We start from the raw sequence: 18,216 nt of genomic DNA, 5'->3' as shown, positions 1-18,216 counted from the left end.
AGGGCCACCTCCTTTAGTACCCTAGGATGCAGACCATCTTCTCCTGGGGATTTGTCAGCCTTCAGTCCCATCAGTCTTCTCATCACAGTTTCCTTCCTAATGTCAATCTGTTTCATTTCCTCTGTTACCCCATGTCCTTGGCCCATCCATACATCTGGGAGATTGCTTGAGTCTTCCTTAGTGAAAACAGTTCTAAAGTAGTCATTAAATTCTTCTGCCATTTCTCTGTTTCCCGTAACAATTTCACCCAATTCATTCTTCAAGGGCCCAACATTGTTCTTAACTATCTTCTTTCTCTTCACATACCCAAAAAAGCTTTTGCTATCTTCCTTTATATTCCTAGCTAGCTTGCGTTCGTACCTCATTTTTTCTCCCTGTATTGTCTTTTTAGTTAAGTTCTGTTGTTCCTTAAAAACTTCCCAATCTTCTGTCCTCCCACTCACCTTAGCTCTGTCATACTTCCTTTTTTTTAATGCTATGCAATCTCTGACTTCCTTTGTCAACCACTGTGGCCCCTTTCCCCCCTTTGAATCCTTCCTTCTCTGGGGGACGAACTGATTTTGCACCTTGTGCATTATTCCCAAGAATACCTGCCATTGCTGTTCCACTGTCTTTTCTGCTAGGCTATCCATCCAGTCAACTTTGGCCAGCTCTTCCCTCATGGCTCCATAGATCCCCCTGTTCAACTGCAACACTGACACCTCCGAGCTGCCCTTATCCTTCTCAAGTTGCAGATAAAAACATCATATTATGATCACTACCTTCTAATGGCTCCTTTACTGCAAGATCGCTTATCAAATCCTGTTCATTACATAACACTAAATCCAGAATAGTCTTGTCCCTGGTCGGCTCTCGTACAAGCTGTTCCAAGAATGCATCCCTTAGGCACTCTACAAACTCCCTATCTTGTGGTCCAGCACCACAAGGTTGGATAGATTTTTGCATAGTAGGGGAATTAAAGGTTATAGGAAAAAGGCAGGTAGGTGGAGATTAGTCCATGGTCAGATCAACCATGATCTTACTGAATAGTGGAGCAGGCTCGACGGGCCAGATGACCGACTCCTGCTCCTATTTCTTATGTTCTTATGTACATCATGTTGTACAATAAACCAGTAAGAAAGAGTTTAGGTTTATAAGCATTTACTTGGCCATAAAGATAGTGGTTGAGAAATAACAATTTGAAGAAACTTCCAATCAAAATTCCTCACACTTCTAATTTCCATTTCTACCTCCTCCAGTCAAAGCAAAAGCCTCTGAGAGCAAAGCAGTAATGAATTTAAAGGACTACAATTTTGCTCAGCGGAATTCTCTCTTTGACAATCAAATTTATGGTCTGGACATCTGTAGATTTCCTAAGGCATTGCATGTTGGCTGGTTAATCAGAACAGCAGTGTGGGTGAGGATAACTCTTCCAGGGAGGAAGTGACGCTTGCAGCCTGTGGCTGAATGGAATCAATGTAGATGAAATCTAGGAGGGTTCTCGACAGGACACGAGACTGATTCCTCGATTACTTTGAACTAATTGATCACGATATCCCTAAAGGAAGAAGGAAGGGAGTTAACTGAGCCAGATCAGCCAGATCTAATAACACAGGAGCATGAATGTGTTACCATCACTTCAGAGTAGTGATAGAGTTAAATCGGTCCTGCATTATCTGGAGATCTAGAACCTGAGGTCCCACACTACCAGGTTCAAGAACAGCTACTTCTCTTCAAATATTCAGTTACTAGTTGGGTAGTTAATCAGAACAGCAGTGTGGTTGGGGACAACTTTTCCAGGGAGGAAGTGATGTTTGCATAGCCTACCTCAGCATAGTGACACAGAAACCTTGTTAGGCTCTTTCGACCAAGTGTGTACTTTCTTAAACACAAGGAATGCTGGAAACGCAGAGTTAAGTTTCCTGTAGAACTTCCTGTGTACTTTCTTGTATGATCTTGTGTGATGTTGAATTTATGTTTTACTCGTGAGTCCTTTGTCTCTGATGTTATGTGACAGTGATGCTGCTGCATGGAAGTCTTTCACCTGCGCAGACTCAGATTTGTGTACATCACAATAAACTTGACTTTGACTCTAGGGCACTTAAGAAATCACCCCCTACGTGTGATTCACAATGGTTTTAGGCCGTAAGATACAGGAGTAGAATTAGGCCATTTGGCCAATCAAGTCTGCTCCAGCATTTCATCATGGCTGATCCAATTTTCCTCTCAGTTCTTTATCCCCATATCCCTTCACGCCTATCAACCTCTGCCTCAATCATACATAACAACTTGGCCTCCACAGCTGCCTGTGGCAAAGAATTCCACAGATTCACCACTCTTGGTTTTGTATTTATAGAAACACAGAAAACCTACAGCAGAACACAGGCCCTTTGGCCCATAAAGTTGTGCCAAACATGTCTCTACCTTAGAAATAACTAGGCTTACCCATAGCCCTCTATTTTTCTAAGCTCCATGTACCTATCCAGAAGTCTCCACCACTGTTGCCGACAGTCCATTCCATGCACTTACTACTCTCTGTGTAAAAAAACTTATCTCTGACATCTCCATTGTACCTACTCCCCAGCACCTTAAATCTGTGCCCTCTTGTGGCAACCATTTCAGCCCTGGGAAAAAGCCTCTGACTATCCACACGATCAATGCCTCTCATCATCTTATACACCTCTATCAGGTCACCTCTCATCCTCTGTCGCTCCAAGGAGAAAAGGCCAAGTTCACTTAACCTGTTTTCATAAGTCATGCTCCCCAATCCAGGCAACATCCTTGTAAATCTCTTCTGCACCCTTTCTATGGCTTCCACATCCTTCCTGTAGTGAGGCGACCAGAACTGAGCACAGTATTCCAAGTGGGGTCTGACCAGGGTCCTATAAAGCTGCAACATTACCTCTCAGCTCTTAAACTCAATTCCACAATTGATGAAGACCAATGAACCGTATGCCTTCTTAACCACAGAGTCGACCTGCGCGGCTGCTTTGAGCGTCCTATGGACTCAGACCCCAAGATCCCTCTGATCCTCCACACTGCCAAGAGTCTTGCCATTAATACTATATTCTGCCATTATATTTGATCTACCAAAATGAACCACCTCACACTTATCTGGGTTGAACTCCATCTGCCACTTCTCAGCCCAGTTTTGCATCCTATCGATGTCCTGCTGTAACCTCTGACAGCCCTCCACACTATCCACAACACCTCCAACCTTATTGTCATCAGCAAACTTACTAACCCATCCCTCCACTTCCTCGTCCAGGTCATTTATAAAAATCACGAAGAGTAAGGGTCCTAGAACAGATCCCTGAGGCACTCCACTGGTCACTGACCTCCATGCAGAATATGACCCGTCTACAACCACTCTTTGCCTTCTGTGGGCAAGCCAGGTCCCCTTGAATCCCATGGCTGCTTACTTTCTCAATAAGCCTTGCATGGGGTACCTTATCAAATGCCTTGCTGAAATCCATATACACTGCATCTACTGCTCTTCCTTCATCAATGTGCTTAGACACATCCTCAAAAAATTCAATCAGGCTCGTAAAGCATGACCTGCCCTTGACAAAGTCATGCTGACTATCATATTATACTAATCATATTATACCTCTCCAAATGTTCATAAATCCTGCCTCTCAGGATCTTCTCCATCAACTTACCAACCACTGAAGTAAGACTCATTGGTCTTATGAGGTACAGGTAAGGGAAATGGTTCCTAAGGTTGTCATAGCCAGTGGTGGTAGTGGGGATAAATTCCCACTACTTATAAAGTGCTCCAAATGGCATGTATCTCTAACAGCCTCTGACAACCTAGTCCAACACTTGGCCTTCATGTGTGGCTTAGCTATTAGCCCAGTGAAACTGTTTCTACTGACAAGAGAAGGGACCACTGGCGCTTCAAAACCAGTTGCTTTGGGCAGGTGGGGCTCATCAGACTTGAATGGCAGCCCGCCTAGGAGAAGGAAAACTCTGATTTTAAACCTCCGCTGCCTTTCCGCCCATGGGGAAGGCTTTGGGATTAAACCCCAAGGAAGAAATTCAAAGCTTCAGTTTGATGTTGTTTACAACTTCACTCTGGCAACCTCTGTGGCAACACTGGTGTCAAGCTGTATCAGTACTTGCCCTTCCCTTGGACTATATCAGTGACGTGGAGAGGGGCAACAGCCGGTTCTTCAAATCTTCCCGCCTAGTCTTGCGCCCTGGAGAGGACACAGTCCACCAGAGGCGGAAACCCATGATCCCCTGGGATCAACGGCTGACAATTATGAAGAGAAATTAATTTAAAGGATCAAATTTAATGACTTTCTTGAATCATTTAGAGTTCCTTGCTTAAATTCTGATTTCTCCTGGCTTATTGTACTTGCTAATTTTAGAAAATGAAACTGGGGTGCGGTGGGGGGGGGGGCAATCTCATTAAAAACCTACCGAATATTGAAAGGCCTCAATAGGGTGGTCATGGAGAGGATCCTTCCAATAGTGGGGGATTCTAGGACCAGAGGAGACAGCCTCAGAATAGAAGGATGTCCCTTTAGAACACAGGCAAGGAGGAATTTCTTTGGCCAGAGGGTGGTGAATCTGCGGAATTTCTTTTGCCACAAATGGCTGTGGAGGCCAAGTCATTGGGTATATTTAAGGAGGAGGCCGATAGGTTCTTGAATAGTTAGGGCGTCAAAGGTTACGGGGAGAATAAGTTTAAAATGGAAAAGAAGTCAGCCACAACCGAATGGCGGAGCAAACTTGATGGACTGAATGGCCTCTTATGGTGTTATTAGTAATCAAACTGCTAAGTGCACAAGCTCTGACTGACTGCAGACTCTGCCTACAACTGGATTCACCTTCTTAAAGCCTCAAGCCACCTCTGGGGTTGGAGGCTGACTAACTGACATGATTGAACAAACCTTAAATTGCATAATAGCACTGTTTTACAAAATGCAATCACAGAGAAAATGACTGGAGGCTTTGTGCCACTGGAGTTTCTGCTGAGCTGAATTTTTTGGAGCTGTTTCTCAGCCACTCTGGCTGACGCGCTTCCTCCTTCTCCAGGGTGCCTGTACGAAGCATAATCGTTTGTAGGCATTAATCTTTGATGCAGCCTCTGATGCAGTAGAGGTGGTTAGAGGAGGGATGGGGTGGAGTATTTCATTAACTCTAGCATCTGTGGTGTGGGAGTGAGGTTTTATCAAGACCATCATGCATCATTAAGACAAATTTGAAAAGATATTTGGTAATTTAAGAGAAAGGGGATTCTTCAATACAATGCAACAACAGCAGTAAGAATTTGTCTCTTGAGCATGTTCACATCAAGGCCAGTGTATTGTTCATATTGCTTCAATACATTTATGGAGCAAAGTGCTTTATTTTCCTAGCTCCCTTCGCTTTGTTGAAGGTGGATATACATTCAGAGGCCACTTTATTAGGTACAACTTCTCACTAATGCAAATATCTAATCAACCAATCATGTGACAGAAACTCCAGGCATAAAAGCATGCAGACATGGTCAAGAGGTTCCGATGTTGTTCAGATCAAACATCAGAAAGGGGAAGAAATGTGACCTTAGTGACTTTGTTGGTGCCAGATGGGGTGGTCTGAGTATCTCAGAAACTGCTGATCTCTTGGGATTTTCACACACAACAGTGACTATAGTTTACAGAGAATGATGTTAAAAGCAGAAAGCATCCAGTGGGTGGCAGTTCTGCAGGCAAAAATGCCTTAAAAATCAGAGAGGTTGGAAGATAATGGCCAGACTAGTGCAAGATGACAGGAAGGCCAGTGTGCAGAAGAGCATCTACGAACGCAGAACATATCGAATTTTGAAGTGGATGGGTTGCAGCAGCAAAAGGCTGCACAGAGTTCCACTCCTCTACCTAATAAAGTGCCAATGACTGTATATTACATGTTGCAAGAGCCCAGCTAATTAAGATCTGGAATAGGTTGCCTGAAAGGCTGGAGAGATTAAAATTCAGCCGTTTCGTCCAAAACAAAAGAGAGCTGGATAATCCAGAAAAGGAAATCCAATTTTGGGATGCAAGGAAAAATGGGTTGGTGCAACAGTGGGGTGGAGAAACAGTAGGATTGAATAGTAACTCTTTCAAAGAGCTAGTATATTCATGCTGGGATGAATGGCCTCAATGTGTGTTGCAAGAATTAGATTTGGTGTGCTAAATACTGTGCTCAATATCCAATCATGTATCTGTAAATATAAACCAAAAATAATGCATTTCAATGAAAATGTTTATCCTGAAGCTTAATTTGTGGGGTGTTTTCCCCATCTTCAGTAAGCTAAAACTCGCCCAGAATGATTCTCAAAACAACTTCCTGTAGATATCACAATTAATCTGTTATTGCCTCCAGGGAAGTGTGTCAAAACTTTACAGTAAACTCTCCATTTGTTCAAAGATCTGAAGGTTATTGTGTCCTGTAAACCACCCCCTCCCCTCCTACCCCACCCTGATCCCACCACTCCTTGCTTTCCCTTCTCCAACATATAGGATGTCAATATGCCATCCTGGAGGTCATACCCCTGCTCCAAGTGGCCACCCAGACACTGTAGGATCGACCATTATGGAGGCAGATAAAGACTTTTTTTTAAGGAACTAAGTGAAAGAATGCTGTCAGCTGCCACACACAATGTGGAAGCGGAATACTGATGCTCCGGAGCAGTCTCTTTAATTCACCTCATGTTTGGTGTTGGATTTCCTTCTTGTTCAACAACAAGTGGTAAAAAATGCACATCACGGGCTATGCATTTTTGTACCAGTTTCAGTGACCAATCAAGAATCGAGGGCAGTCTAAAATCACTTCAGTTGCACATGTAAATGACGGGGAGGAAGTGAATCCACGCCAACATGAACCACTCACAGAAATGTCTGGTCCAATTATCTGACGGGGAATGTCAACCAGATGGGGCACAACTGTGTTAAAACAGACACAAGATATTTTGGATGCAAATGCATCCAATTTCTAGGCAAATGATTCTATGCTTAATTGACAATTTCTTTGAAACAAAATGCTTTCCTTATGCTGGGAGGCAAACACACAGAAGCACATTGCACCAGTAAGTTAAACATAATTAAATATGAGGAAAATCCAATGTTCCACATTTCTCAGAAACACCCAAAAGCCCTATTACACCTAAAGTGGATGACTTGCCAGTGCCGGGGAGCTGACCTTTCTTTTGATGAACCAGCTTATCGGCAATTAGTTTGCAGTGGGGGTATTGTTCACCGTGCAAACTCCCTTTCCCAAAAGCTCCCTTCTCCAGAGCTCTATAGGGCTATTAAAACAAAAACTTCACGCCATCTTAAACTTTTCTCCCCCAGGCAGTCAAGTTAGCCTCCCCCTCACCTCCCTCCCTCACCCCTGTCACAGCACTGGAAAAATTAAGCCACTTTTTACAAAGCTTTTACATTCAAAATTCATATTGTTATTTATGTATTGAGGCACATTTATCCCATATTCAAACTTTAACCACTAACTTTATTTGATATATACTTCTTTATAACTGTGGAATGTTGTTTTGGACTTCCTCCCTTTTGAGTCTGCCTGAGCACCACCCCGCTGGGTCCGCTCCAGGTTTGCCCTTTCTGCCCCGGATCGTCCTGAATACCCTGCACCTTCCAGTCACCCCCCTCCCCTTGCCCCCTGCTCCATCTATCCCTGCTCTTGGTTCACCCAATGTCTCCCTGAGCTCCACCCCGCAGGGTCCACTCCCGCTTTGCCATTTCCACCTCGGATCACCCTGCCACCTCTGCGCTCTTCCCCTTTTTGCCTGCTGCCTCTGCGCCCTCGAAGTTCACCCTCACTTTGCTCCACCTACTCACACTGTTCACATGTCCCTTGCTTGGTCCATTGTGGCTCATGACCCTGCACTCTGCCTATCACACTGTCTCATGCGCACAGTGATGTAAATGGTAAAATAAAGCTCGGGCCGCTCTTACCCACTCTAAGTGTAAATTCCATCCTTCAACTCCTACACTTCATTGTTTTTATCTGTAATGATCTTGTTTGCTTGGTTGCACCAGTTGACTGACAACTGGCTTCTTTTAGGATCACAAGGCAAATAAACAAAAAGATATTATTGGCAGTCAGAACTCATGAACTAACAGCACAGGAATGACTCAACAGAGGCTCCAATACTAAACCATACCGTTGGCTCCAGTGAGCTCAGCTTCCAATATGAACTAAAACCAAAGATCGTAACCAGTAGTAACAACGCTATGTCCGCACTGATTTAGTCCAAATGTCTGAGCGTGCACCAGGCTTGATGATGTGTTAATTGTTCCTAACTTGGCTGGAGTAGTCTTGTGGTGACCCACTTTCCGCGCAGGCGAACCGGCTCACAAATAGCCAGCGCGCCAAGGGAGACTTTGGTAATGCACCTCTGATGTCATTTCCGCCTGGAGAGGGCGGGCGCTAGGGATTAAATGCCAGCGCCGTGAAGTTTGAATAAACTAGTCTCGAAACGACTTAACGACTGCGTGTCATCTCTAGCTCTGTATGTAGTAGACCGCTACAGTCTCACACTTTGAAGAAAATCCCAGACTGGGTTCCCAGCACTGACTGGTCTCCAGCAATGAAAAATGCAGGCACGATGGGTTGGTGCCTTCCTGTTCCAGAATGACACAACAGATCTCTTGTTCTTTCTGTCTTGGCAAGTTCATGGGCTGACAATGAAGATTCAAAATGGCCATCAGGAAGCAAGTTGTACAGAAAAGATCTTATGGTCTGACGAGATGTGTGGAGATGGTGTGGGGAACTTGTTTGTGTGATAGGAACAAGGGGTGGTTGGGTGGTGGAGGAAATCCTTCTGCACCTTTTGAGGAGTTGGCTGAGTCATTGTAGGCATCCCCCTGAGCTTGAGTTTAAATGCCTCAGCCAACAGACAGTGCTTTTGACAGCAGAGCCTACACCCCAGTGCAAACACTGGAATTTACAGTGGATTTTGGGCTTAAGACTCTGAATGCGCAACTGCATTGAAGTTAACAGCGAGTGTGCAGTCATCTGTACTGATAACAGATTTCCTTCTGGCCATGGAGAATTAGAAAGTGACGCATTCACAACTGGAACTGTACCTAGTCAAGAGCCACTCCTACGTTAAGTGATGCATTAGAACAGCTTGGGCTTGACGAGAAGCAGCACTTACTTTTGTTAAACCCCACATGTCATTTTTGGATAAGGTATTACACCAGTCAATCCAAGGCGATCACAAAGACTGTTTAAAGAAACAATAAACCAAACAATATTCTGCACTAGAAAATTCAGATAGTTCACACAGAGTAAAAATAAAATGTGCAAGCAACGGATTTTCCACATGCACGAAATGTGAAGTTGCAATTTTATCGGATTGCACTCAATCGAAGTATTCCACTGGCCAAAGGAGACACAAGAAATGACAGATTCTGAGACCTGAAGCAACATACAATCTGCTGGAAGAACTCAGCGGGTCAAGCAACACTGCTGGGAGGAGAGGAATTAACACAGAACAGTACAGCACACTACAGGCCTTTCGGCCCATGAAGTTGTGCAGAGCTTTTAACCGATTGCAAGATCAGTCTACAGAACATAGAACATAGAATAGTACAGCGCAGTACAGGCCCTTCAACCCACAATGTTGTGCTGACCCTTAAACCCTGCTTCCCATATAACCCTCACACCTTAAATTCCTCCATATACCTGTCTAGTAGCCTCTTGAATTTCACTGGTGTATCTGCCTCCATCACTGATTCAGGCAGTACATTCCACACACCAACCACTCTCTGAGTAAAAATCCTTCCTCTATTATCCCCCTTGAACTTCCCACCCCTTACCTTAAAAGCCATGCCCTCTCGTGTTGAGCAATGGTGCCCTGGGGAAGAGGCGCTGGCTGTCCACTCTATCTATTCCTCTTAATATCTTGTATACCTCTATCAATGTCTCCTCCTTCTCTCCAAAGAGTAAAGCTCTAGATCCCTTAATCTCTGATCCTAATGCATATTCTCTAAAACCAGGCAGCATTCTGGTAAATCTCCTCTGTACCCTTTCCAATGCTTCCACATCCTTCCTATAGTGAGGTGACCAGAACTGGACACTGTACTCCAAGTGTGGCCTAACCAGAGTTTTATAGAGGTGCATCCTCTAACCCTTTCATCCTGCCCAGCCCTCCATTTTCACCTTCATCCATGTACCTAGGAGTCTGTTAAATGTCCTTAATGTATCTGTCTCCTCCACCACCCTTGGCAGTACATTCCACACATCCACCACTCTGTGGAAAAAACACCCTACCTCTGAAATTCCCCGCTATATCTTCCTCCAATCCTCATAAAGTTATGTCTTCATGTATCGGCCATTTTCACCCTAAGAAAAAGGTACTGGCTGCCCACTCTATCAATGCCTCTTATTGTCTTATACACCTTTATCAAAAGTCCCCTGTCATCCTCCTTCAGTCTCAAAGAGAAAAGCCCCAGCTCGTTCAACCTATCCTCTGAAGACATGCTCTCCAATCTAGGTAGCATGCTGGTAAATCTCCTCTGCATCCTCTCTAAAGGTTCTCTAAAATGAACTGTGGACAGCTTAAGTCAAAACCATGTGAGAGAATCAAGAGTGGAGAAGAGAGATGGCCATGTCTCATCTCCACTCAGTCCAGATGTATGTTTTGACCCAAAACGTCGACAATTCCTTTCCTCCCACTGATGCTGCTTGACTCGATAAGTTCCGGCAGCAGATGTTGATCCACTAGTCAGTGACCCGATTACACGCATAGACAGACTTAAGGTTCAGCGAGCTATATAACCTGCATTTAAGTGGCAACTTCAATGGGGCATGATCACACAGAATTTGACAACAAGCCTCATCATTAAGCTGTGAATTGGACAGAGATAGGCCATAAGGGGTATCAAAGGAGGAAAAAAGAGAAAGTGAAATTTAGAAAATAGCTTTATTTTTCACACGTATATTGAAACACACAGTGAAATAGGTTGTTTGCATCTAATCAAATCAGTGCAAATTACGCTGGGCAATTTGTGAGTGTTGCCACACTTCTAGGCGCAACATAGCATCGTCACAACTTGTGAACCCTAACCCGTACACTTTGGGAATGAGAGAGGAAATTGGAACACCCGCAGGAATCCCGCATGGTCACAGGGAGAATGTACAAACTACAGACTGATGATGGAAATGAACCCCTGTGTTAAGATGGTGCTGAAAAGCTTTGCAATAATCACAACACTACTGCGCTGCACCAGTATACTGCCTCCCCGTCATGGAACTGAACAGCCGTCTCCTGCGTGGCTGGTGGGAATACTAACGAGGAAGCAATATTTCAAGCCGAGCTCTTTGGCGGCTGAGACCACGGTAATCTTTTGTGGAATGGTGGAAATTACAAAGGCAGGGATGAGAAAAAGCTAGGTGAGGGGGTAAGGAGTAATTTGAAAGCAAGAATTTTAAAACAGAGTCACTGCTTTACAGTGATCAACAAGTGCAAAGATTACAAGTGAACAGGTCTCAGCAAGGATTAGAAAAGAGGCAGATCGTTTTGGCGTAAAGGAACTTCCGTTTAAAGCAGTGATGAGGAGGAACTTCCTTGCAATTCCCCATTCCTTTGGGGAAGGAAAACTGAAACACTGAATACGCTGGGCAAAGACAGAACCATGCATTAAGGATTCTACAGTAGTGGCAATAGATCAACCATGAACAAGGGAAGGTCTACTTCAGCTCTTATGCCTGATGGGTGACCTTAGAACCCTGGAGGGTTGGTTGGGGAAAACTGGGCTGGAAGATTAAAAAGACAAGAACCAAGGTTTCGTAGAAAGATGATGGGCAGTTGCAGAATATGTCACTGAGGTGGAAACAGGTAATCTTCACAATGACACGGGTATGTGGCTGCATATTCATGTCCTGGTCAAACGCAGTGTCAAGGTTATCAGCAGGCGGGTCCTGTTTCACCGTGCCCCTGGGGAGAAGAGCTTGTGGTGAGAAATAGAGGCTGGAGGAAAATTATGCTCGTCATGTGGGATGATGGATAAAAAATTACTGAGATTAAAGATAGATTACATTCTTCAAGGTTGTTTATCATGTCCAGTAAAGAAGAACAGTTTATTTGTTACTCTGGAACTGACACAGAAGAAGAAAAACATAGTAAGATAGATAATACAATAATATTAAAGAGCACAATAAATATAAATATATAAGATTGTTTACATACATAGATTGATTGTATGCCCATAAAGTGATGCAAGGTAAAGGAGAGTCTGTACATAAGGTGACTCTGACAGGAAATTATAAAGTAGTGGTGGTTGGGGGTGGGTGGAGGTGTTGATCAGCCTTACTGTTTAGGGAAAGTAACTGTTTTTGAGTTTGGTAGTCCTGATGTGGATGCCACATAGCTTCCCCCCAATTGGAGTGGGACAAATGGTCCACGATCAGGGTGGATGGGATCCTTCATGATGTTACAGGCCCTTTTCTAGCACTTTCTGTGTGTATGTCCTTGATGGCGGGTGGGCTGGTGCCAGTGATAGGTTGGGCAGTTTTGACTACCCATTGTAGATCATTCCAGTCTATCGCAGTGCAGTTTCCATACCATGCAGTGATGCAGCTTGTTAGAATGTTCTCTACTGCCCATCCATAGAATTACCCGAGTATGGAAATGTATAGTCCAGCTCTCTTCAGCTGCCTCAGAATATAGAGGTGTTGGGTGAGCTTTCCTGACTGATTATGTGGAATGTGTTCTGGGACAGTGAGAGGTTGCATGAGATGTGCAGTCCCAGGAGTTTGAAATTGCCTGCAATATCCACCGCTGTGGAATCTAAAGATTAGAGGCTAAGAAAGGAGGTGGTGAGATAGGACTGAGCATTTTCCACAGATGGGTTGGCAATAGCATGTTATTTTTGGAAGATATTGCCACAAGGGAGTGTAAAGGTGAGAGATGAGGGAGAGATCCTCGATGCGGTGCTTTTTGTTAGAGATACAGCACGGTAACAGGCCCTTCCTACCAATGAGCCGGTGCCTCCCAATTATCCCAACATGGCCAATTAACCTACTAGCCGTACATCTTTGGAAGGTGGGAGGAAACCAGAGCAACTGGAAGAAACCTATTACAGTCATGGGGGGAACGTACAAACTCCTTTGAGACAGCTGCAGGAATTGAGCTTGGGTCGCTGGTGCTGTATTAGCATTATGCTAAACTATGCTACCACACCGGCCAGGAGGTACAGGAGGGGAGAGTAACCACTGTGGGCTGTTTTCTGCACTGTCAGTTTTCGACTCACAGAATGTGTGTTAATCTTGGCCAGAAATTTCAACAGGTAGGGCACCACGGTAGCGTAGTGGTTAGCGCTACGACTAACTCGGGGTGTTGGGAATTCGGAGTTCAATTGCAAACCTGTCAGTAAGGACATTGTACGTCCTCCCCATGATGCACTTGGGTTTCCTCCAGGTGCTCCAGTTTCCAAACACATTCCAAAGTAGGTTAACTGGTCATTTGCAAACTGGCTGGCGATTAGGCTAGTGTTAAAAAGATGCGTTGCTGGGTGGTGCAGCTCATTGGCTGGAAGTGCCTATCCCGCATTGAATCTCTAAATAAATAAATAAAACGGAAATGTGCATTTATTTGCAGCCTGAGTGAAGTCAATTACTTTCTGCTCAGTACTTCCAGCATTTTCTGTTTTTATCTCGGTTCCTTTCTTGCAATTTGACTGTATGATCAACAACATTCCATTTCAGGCATTATCTTTCCAGAGCTCAAGCCTAAAAATACCCACGCTCATTAGTCATAGCAGCAACACTTCTGAAACTTATGAGTGCAAATGTAAACTCTGAACTCATGAAACTCTCTCGAGTCAAACACACATTTTCCACCTTTCCATACACTTAGCAACGCATACCTAACTCCAGTGAGTTATGGACTGTCACACTAGTGACATGCTACATTAAATTTATTCCTTCCCAACAATGAGAAATTATAGTCAATTTCAAATTGAAACCCGAATTCTCAGCTATTTCCACAGAGGGACTTTTCAACCGTTTCAGAAGAACTGACTAGCAATATTCAAGGAGACTGAAGTCCCATTCAGAGATTTGACTCTTGGCCATAACTATTAATGTAATCCCCCAACACTGGGCCTTGAGGGTGGTTTGGATTTTTATGGGAAGAAAATAGTTTGGGAAACAATAGGCCCACACAAGAGAGCTGATACTCTGGTACTGTGCAAGATCAAAGCACAATGATTATATAGGAACAATGACTTTGGAGATACTCTGCCAAATTCTAATTTACTTATTTCTTTATTCTTATTTAGGGATACAGCACGTTAACAGCTTAGCGAGCCCACAGAGCCCAGTTACACCCACATGACCAATTGATCTACTAATCCGTGTGAGTTTGGAATGTAGGAACGAACTGGAGCACCCTCAGCAAACTCAGCCGGCCTCCCCAGCATTGAGGACATCCTCAAAAGGCAATGTCTCAAAAAGGCTAAGTCCATCAGTGAGGAACCCAACTTCCAGGACGTGCTCTCTTCTCATCAACGAGGAGATACAGCAGCCTGAAGACACACACTGAACATTTTTAGGAACGGCTTCTTCCCCTCTGCCATCAGGTTGCTGAACGGACGATGAACCCACTTACACCACCTCAATACTTCTTTTTTTTTGCTCTCTTTTTGTACTACTTAATTAATTTAATTTTTATATATAGAGTACATTTTCTTATTGTAATTTATAGTTTTTAAAATTATTATGCATTGCACTGTACTGCTACTGCAAAACAACAAATTTCACGACAAATGCCAATGATATGAAACCTGCCTCTGATTTACCTGGAAGAAACCCACACAGCCATGGGAAGAATGTAAAGCAAGCAGTTATCACCTGTCCTTGGGTATCTTTAGGAGACTGCTGATAACTCCCATTTGGGACTCTGCACTTTGGTAAAAGCATTCCAAATCGGTTGATTAGAAGCTTCAGGACTTTGGTCCCGGTGAAGGATTGTCAAGTAATGTGCAACTTGAAGAGGAACTTGCAAATCACAGTGTTTCCACACACATAGTGCTGTTGGAGCTCTGGGTGACCGAGATTGCCTGGAAGATTTGTCTCGGTGCCTTGTGCAACGCTTCACAGCGCCAGCTGTAAGATCAGGGTTCAATTCCCACCACCGACTGCCAGGAGTTTGTACGTACTCCCCATGAGCGAGTGGGTTTCCTCTGGGTGCTCCGGTTTCCTTGCACGTTCCAAAGATGTACAGGTTAGGGTTACTGAGTTGTGGGCATTCTCTGTTGGAACTGGAAACAGGCTTCTCCCTTCACTGATTTGATTTGACGCAAATGATGCATTTCAATGTATGTTTTGATGCACATGTGACAAATAAGGCTAATCTTTGGTCTATTTGGAAGGTTCTGTTGAGGAAGTTACTGCAGTCTTCTTGCCTTTGGTACACACAGAAGCCATAATGGGCTGGTGGCGGAGAGAGTGAATACAATTGATGGGTGGGGCTGCTTGTTCTTATGCTGAGTGTTGTTGGAACTACATTCACAACAGCAGGTGTGGAGGGTTCCCTCATGCTCCGGGCTCGTGCTTTGCAGATAAGGGAGTGGCTTGGGTCATTCACGACCAGATACTCAGCTCCTGACCTGCTTATGCAGCCAATACTTGCGGGACTGGGCCAGTTCAGTGGTTGATGGAGACTGCCAGGAGTTAACGGGGGACTTGGTGACTCAAGGCAAAACACATTGCCTCACCAACAGTTGCAAGCTCAGTGTGGCAGCCATATCCCTCCGCACTTGACGATGCTTTAATCCCTTGTCTGTGCCCTTGTTACACTCCATGTTTCTTCCATACTTTGCTCAACATGCAAGGGCAGTGGTTCATCAGCTGGAAGGACTGAGCAGTTACCAACAGCAAACTTACTTGCATGTATCTAACCTGACGCCTCTCGCAATTTGAACATGAGACTGAGAAGGTACATGTTCTTTCCTGACTGTGTACCACCATCGAGGACATCTTCAAAAGGCAGTGCCTCAAGAAGGCCACTCACTATCCTAGACACGCCCTTTCCTCATTAGTACCATCAGGGAGGAGCAACTAGAAGCACACTCAACATTTTAGGAACATTTTAATCCATGAACACTACTTTGCTATCCCCTTTTTGCACTAATATTTATTTCTATATCATAACATCGCAATTTGTTATGCCTGCACTGCACTATTGCCATAAAGCAGTAAATCTCATGACTAATGCCAGACAATAAACCTCATTCTGAAGATTAGACCTAGAGGTAATGACAGATCATGTTACTGAGAAATAAACTCCCTTTTAAAAATATTTTAAAGATTAGCTTTATTTGTCACACGTACTTCAAAACATATAGTGAAATCCAACACTAATATAGCATGCTCACATCTTACTAACCTATTTGTCTTCTGGAATATGGAAACATCCCGAAGAAACCCATATGGCTGTGGGGAGAACGTACAAACTCCTTACAGACTGTGGCAGGAATTGAATCTGGGTTACTGGCGCTGTAATAGTGTTATGCAAACTGCTATTTGCATAAGGGAATGGCTCCTCATCTGCAGTTTCAGCAACACAAGACTCCACAATAGATGGTGACGGAGCTTGTAATCTGAAGCTAAGATGTTTAGCTTTGATGCCCATTGCAGAGCTAACTGCAAGAGGGGAGAACATAGGAAATTATTTATACCAAAATAAAAGGTGGTGAGGTCTACCAGTTGTACTGGAATCCTGAATCGTGGGGGAACAGGTGGCAAAGTTCTTGTGAATTGACAATTTGTCCAGAGGATGCTTGTCCAACTAAATTAAGCTACACTTACATCTAATGTGATTAGACTGGGGTCAGACTGCATTCATATTGTAAGGAATTAACCACAATTTGAAGTAGCAATACCACCCAAGCTGACAAGCTTGTCTTACAAGAACTTTAATTTAAATAGGTCTCCAGGTTGCCAATAAATTACATGATTTGGGCATATTGGGTAATGGGTACTTAAAGACACATTAAAATAAGAACTCACAACTTGTTGCCATGTTCTGAAAGAGTCTGCTGCATAAAGGGAATCACTTAATATTGGGTCTGGTGATATTAGCTGTGGCAGTATACATCACTCCTGAAATATGCACACCTCTGGAGATATATTATCTGTACATATCTTGGGCAGTAATTTTATTTTGTTTCTTTTATTTATATACAGTGTAGTAAACAGCCTTTCTGGTCCAATAAGCCTATGCTTCCCAATTAGCCTACTAACCTGTAAGTCTTTGGAATATGGGAGGAAACTAACGTGGTCACGGAGAGAATGTACAAACTTCTTACAGACAATGGTGGGCACTGTAGTGGTGTTACTGTGCCACCTGAATGTGGGGCACACGTGTGTTACGTGAACAAGCCTTTCTGGCACCTGCTCCATCAATTTTTAATTCATCCTGGATCTTAATGCCCATGTTAGAATGGCATTATGTTGCTATGCCATTCAATACACCAATTATCTACGTTGTCAATGTTTGAATCAGTGTCCTTTTTACACTATTATTCGCCATTTAAAAAAAAACACTTATATCCAATTTTACACCACTGTCCATTTTTAGCAATACTCCCATTATTGTCAATACCATCCACAGAAATCAATTACAATTTTCTGACCAGAGCCAATCACAAAATGTTCGTAACTGTTGCAAGCATCCTGCTAAATTGTCATTCCTTGGTTCAATGTTCCACCGTTTTTATATATAACGAGTACCAAACATCATCCAATGAGCAACACCACAGGAGATCAACCAGATATATTTTTTTTGTCTGGAGGGAGTTGAATGAAAAATCAGGTTACCTGGGCTTGTCAGTGCACCGAGTGCTCCTGTGGCGGCAGAGAGCGGGTTGGCGTTCGTGGTTGCTGTGTTCTGTGCGGCTGCTGCTGCGGCCGCTAGGGTTGCTAAGTTCTGTAACTGCAAGGCACTCATTCCTAAGGGGAACACACACAAGAACAAGGGTGTAATCCATGCCAGAAAAGCCAAAAAACCTGCCAACAAATAAAAGTAGGAAGGACTGGAAAATATTTGCGAGGTCGGTGGAGAGGGACTTTCATAAATGGTTGCCCTTCATAAATCAGGGCATTGAGCACAGGAGTCAGTGAGGCCGAACTTAAGAGTGCGGTGTGTGGTTTGGTCACCCACCTGCAGGAAAGAATTCACTAAGCTTGAAGGAGTGCAGAGAAAATTTACAAGGACGTTGCTGGGACTTGAGAACCTGAGTT

The 18,216-nt window shown here is 43.9% G+C and overlaps 1 protein-coding gene across 13 annotated transcripts in view; it reads right to left on the bottom strand.

Annotated features, from left to right (window-relative positions):
• The window catches only part of celf2 (cugbp, Elav-like family member 2), a 1,092,382-nt gene that overhangs the window by 33,973 nt on the left and 1,040,193 nt on the right, over positions 1-18,216 (bottom strand). For all 13 annotated transcript variants that reach the window (XM_059987350.1, XM_059987354.1, XM_059987344.1 and 10 more), the window contains one exon: positions 17,794-17,925. In XM_059987350.1, the coding sequence (XP_059843333.1) occupies positions 17,794-17,925 (132 nt within the window). The remainder of the gene's footprint in view (positions 1-17,793; positions 17,926-18,216) is intronic.

This window comes from Hypanus sabinus, chromosome 13 (genome assembly GCF_030144855.1).
Source record: "Hypanus sabinus isolate sHypSab1 chromosome 13, sHypSab1.hap1, whole genome shotgun sequence".
In the NCBI taxonomy this organism is placed as follows: Eukaryota; Metazoa; Chordata; class Chondrichthyes; order Myliobatiformes; family Dasyatidae; genus Hypanus; species Hypanus sabinus.
This window is presented reverse-complemented; position numbering and strand designations above follow the sequence as displayed.